The sequence below is a fragment of the Pteropus alecto genome, unplaced genomic scaffold (genome assembly GCF_000325575.1).
Source record: "Pteropus alecto unplaced genomic scaffold, ASM32557v1 scaffold43, whole genome shotgun sequence".
In the NCBI taxonomy this organism is placed as follows: domain Eukaryota; kingdom Metazoa; phylum Chordata; class Mammalia; order Chiroptera; family Pteropodidae; genus Pteropus; species Pteropus alecto.
Genome location: NW_006435764.1, coordinates 4,760,231 through 4,763,524, shown reverse-complemented (window position 1 = coordinate 4,763,524; position 3,294 = coordinate 4,760,231). Strand labels below are relative to the sequence as shown.

General features: G+C 59.4%; 1 protein-coding gene across 1 annotated transcript in view; it reads right to left on the bottom strand.

Annotated features, from left to right (window-relative positions):
* The window catches only part of SPTBN2 (spectrin beta, non-erythrocytic 2), a 36,856-nt gene continuing 33,562 nt past the window's right edge, over positions 1–3,294 (bottom strand). Inside the window, exons 31-36 of the mRNA XM_015588786.2 lie at positions 2,842–2,984; positions 2,679–2,754; positions 2,119–2,339; positions 1,640–1,813; positions 1,176–1,218; positions 1–845 (exon numbers count right to left, since the gene is read on the bottom strand). Coding sequence (XP_015444272.1) covers positions 612–845; positions 1,176–1,218; positions 1,640–1,813; positions 2,119–2,339; positions 2,679–2,754; positions 2,842–2,984 — 891 coding nt within the window. The 3' untranslated portion in view covers positions 1–611. The remainder of the gene's footprint in view (positions 846–1,175; positions 1,219–1,639; positions 1,814–2,118; positions 2,340–2,678; positions 2,755–2,841; positions 2,985–3,294) is intronic.

The window sequence follows — 3,294 nt, the reverse complement described above, 5'->3', positions numbered from 1 at the left end:
TAAGAGAAGCTGAGCTGTTTAATCACCTCCTTGGCCAGACTCCAGGCTGTGGTTGCCCCTGAACAGCTCACACCTGGAAGCCATTGAGAGTCGCTGGCAATGGCCTGGCCGCTCGAGTCAGAGGGGGAGGAAGGATGGGAAGGGTGCACCTCTGACTCCATCATTTGGCAGTCTTGCCCCCAGGTCCCGCTTCAGCTCTGAGAGGTTCCTGGCTGGTCCCCAGGGGCAAGGAACCAGCTGGCATGCCCTATCAGTGGTGGGAGAACGACCCTGAGGCAGGGGCAGCCACTCCCCCCATGGCCTACGTTGAGAGTGCGGCGCTGTCGCACTGGTGGGGATAGAGGCGTAAGGCTGGGGGAGAGGACAGGAGTCGGGGGAGTGGAGTTGGGGGTTGCCTGATCCCACCACCAGTCTGGAATTAAATAGCAGAAGAGAAATGCTGCCCTTGGGAACACTGACTTGTCCCCAGAGACAGTTCCTGGTGATGGGTTGACCTTGGCAACAGACCCTAGCAGCAGGCAGTTGTCCTGACAAGAGAGTGGTCCCTGTTGACAGTCCCTGGCAGTTTCCTGAACAGAGGGAGGGAGCTGGCTTGGGAGTCTTGCCCCCAACTACTTGTTCTTCTTGAAGAAGCTGAAGCGTTTTTCTCGCTCTCGTTCTCTGCCGTCTTTGCTGCGAAGTACCACTGGCCCCTCAGCCCCGACCGGCGATACTGGGGGCATGGTCATGGCCCGGGTCATGCCCCGGGTGGCAATGGGCACCGCTGGCTCTTCAGGCTCTCCAGAGGCAGAGGACGCAGCGGCAATGGCTGCATTCACCACCCGCAGCCACGAGCTCATCTCTGCCTACGGGGGAGATGGCGAGACAACTGTTCAGCTTCAAGGACGCTGTGCTGAGGCAGCCGCCCTTGGACAGTGGGGAAGCCTAAGAGGAGGAGGCAGGAGAGCGATCTGACTATTTCATCTCATTGGAGAAAGAGATTCCTTAAGGTAGGGAACACGTTTTCGTGGGGCCTTCACGGACATCCAGATGGCATGTCGTGGGTTGTCTGATTACAAAGAACGGGACACTGAAGGTAAGGAAAGGAGACAGGAAAGGGAAGAAGGGCGACTGTACGGCCGAAGGGCTCTCAGAATGACAATGCAGTGACATGGGAGGAGAAGGGGACAGCTCACCTCATCCTTGGCTTGGAATAAATATTCTTTTCCATCCTGTAAGCTGTGGGAGAAAGAACCACCTCAGGGCAGAGCCGAGAATCTGGACTGGCCTGACCTGGGCTGCGCTGGGCTGGGCGAGCTCGGTTATCACTCCGAGACCAGGAAGGAGGACGAGCCGGCTGGGCCAGCAGGGCCGATCAGACACGTCCCGCACATTCCTCAGATTCCCAGGACGGTGCAAAAGCAGATCCTTCCTGACTGGCTGCGGGGACCAGGCTGAGCTCACTCCCACCCGGGGCCTTGCCTCCTGCTCTGGCTCATCAGCCACTGGGCCCGTGTCTTGGAGCTCTGGCTCCCCTTACTGTGGAACACAACCAGAACCCCGCCATATCTCTGTCCCCAAATGCCTGGCCCTGTCACACTATCCCCCCCAGACATGGCTGATGTCCCCTGCCATCCCGAGGGCACAGTTCCTTTCCTACCCCAGCTTGAAGACGTGTTTGCGCTTTCGATAATCAAAGGCGACGCTGCCCTGGGCCCTGGCCAGGCTGACAGGCACTTCTCCGTGGTATGGCACTCCCGTGCTGGCGGCCTTCGCGTCTTTGTAAAAGCCAAGGCTCCCACGCCGCAGGACGCAGTACACGTTCTGCCATGACCTGGGAGGGACATGGTGCAGGTGACGAGGCAAGACAGGCTGACTGACCCCTTTTTGTGGGGCTCATAACCCTGGGCAGAGCTCGGGTGTTCTAGGACTCCTGGTGCCACTCCCGCCTTTGGGCCCGTCATCTCTGCACGCTGCTGGCCCTGACTCGAGGCCCCACTCTGCTCCTGAGTCCTACCCCTTCCCCAGAGGACACTCCTGCAGGGCGCCCCTTCCCCCTCTGTTGAGGAAGAGGTTCCAGGCAAGCCTCTTCAGAAGGGGCCGGTGAGGCCACGGGCGCTGCGTGGCCAGACCCAGTACCTGTTGGCGGCCTTCTTGCCGAAGGCCTCCATCTCCTGTTTGCGGCACAGCATCCCCTCCATCTGTTCCTGGGCAGAGAGCTCTGGGCCTCGAGCGGGCAAGGTGGCAACCCGGGCTGACTCGGATGACCTGCTCTGGGGCATGATAGGAGGGGCCGAGCCTTGTGTCCAGGCCTGCCTCTCTCCCTGTGGCCTGCTGGCCTCATCCCCTGCACCAGGCCCCTGCGGGGAAAACAGTGTCTGTGTCAAGGGATGATGTGGCAGGTACCTGGCCTGGATGTCAAGCAACTTGAAGACCAAGAGCTGGTCTATCCGTTCCCAATTTCTTAGAGCCTCTGCCCTTTCCTGTCCCCAGTGTCCCCACCGCTCAGCTCATGTACCTCTTTGTTCCTCCAGATATCAACACCCACATCTCCAGAAGGAACTTACAGGCCCTTCTGGGAAGCTGCCCTGCTCTAGTGTCTGTGGTTCCAACAGGGGCTTCGAGGACAGGGAGCTATAAGAGGATGTACATAGCGGGGCTAAGATTCTGACAGGGGCGCAGGGGACAGCGGGGGTCACCTGCGGGGACTCTGCATCTGTGCAGACTCCGTTAACGCTGGCTGGCTGTGTGGACGCTGGTAGCCGGGGATGGGTTCTGGAATGGCAGGAGGTGACAAAGAATGATAAGTCCTTGGGTTGCTCAGGCTCAGCCTCGTCCTCCCTCAAGCATCCCAGCTCTCACCCGTCCCAGGAAGCATCGGGAGCCATCTGGCTGTCCACCAGGACCCCTTCAGGCAGACTGGCTGTGGGCTCTGGAGTTGGGGGCTGTTTCCTCCGTTCTTCCTCCTCCCTCTTCCTTTTCCGCTCCTTCTCCTGCTCCTCCAGCTGTCAAAAAATTCCAAGGTCAGAGCATAGAAGGTCTCATTGAAGAGGAGCAGGGAGTGGGGCAAAGCTGAGATGTCTCAGCTCTATCATGATGAGACAGAATGGAAGATGCAGTTCCAAAACAAAGTGGGGGTTAGAAGCAACGGGGGAGATGGTGTCTCAGCGTCACCCAGGGGAACTGCGGACTCCTGGAGCTACAGTGACAACAGGGCACTCTTGGCGCACATCTGGGAGATGCTGGTGCAACGGATACAGAACTGTTTTCTTCAGGCGGGAGAGGGGGCGGGGCTTGGGGCAGCGGGGTGGGGGG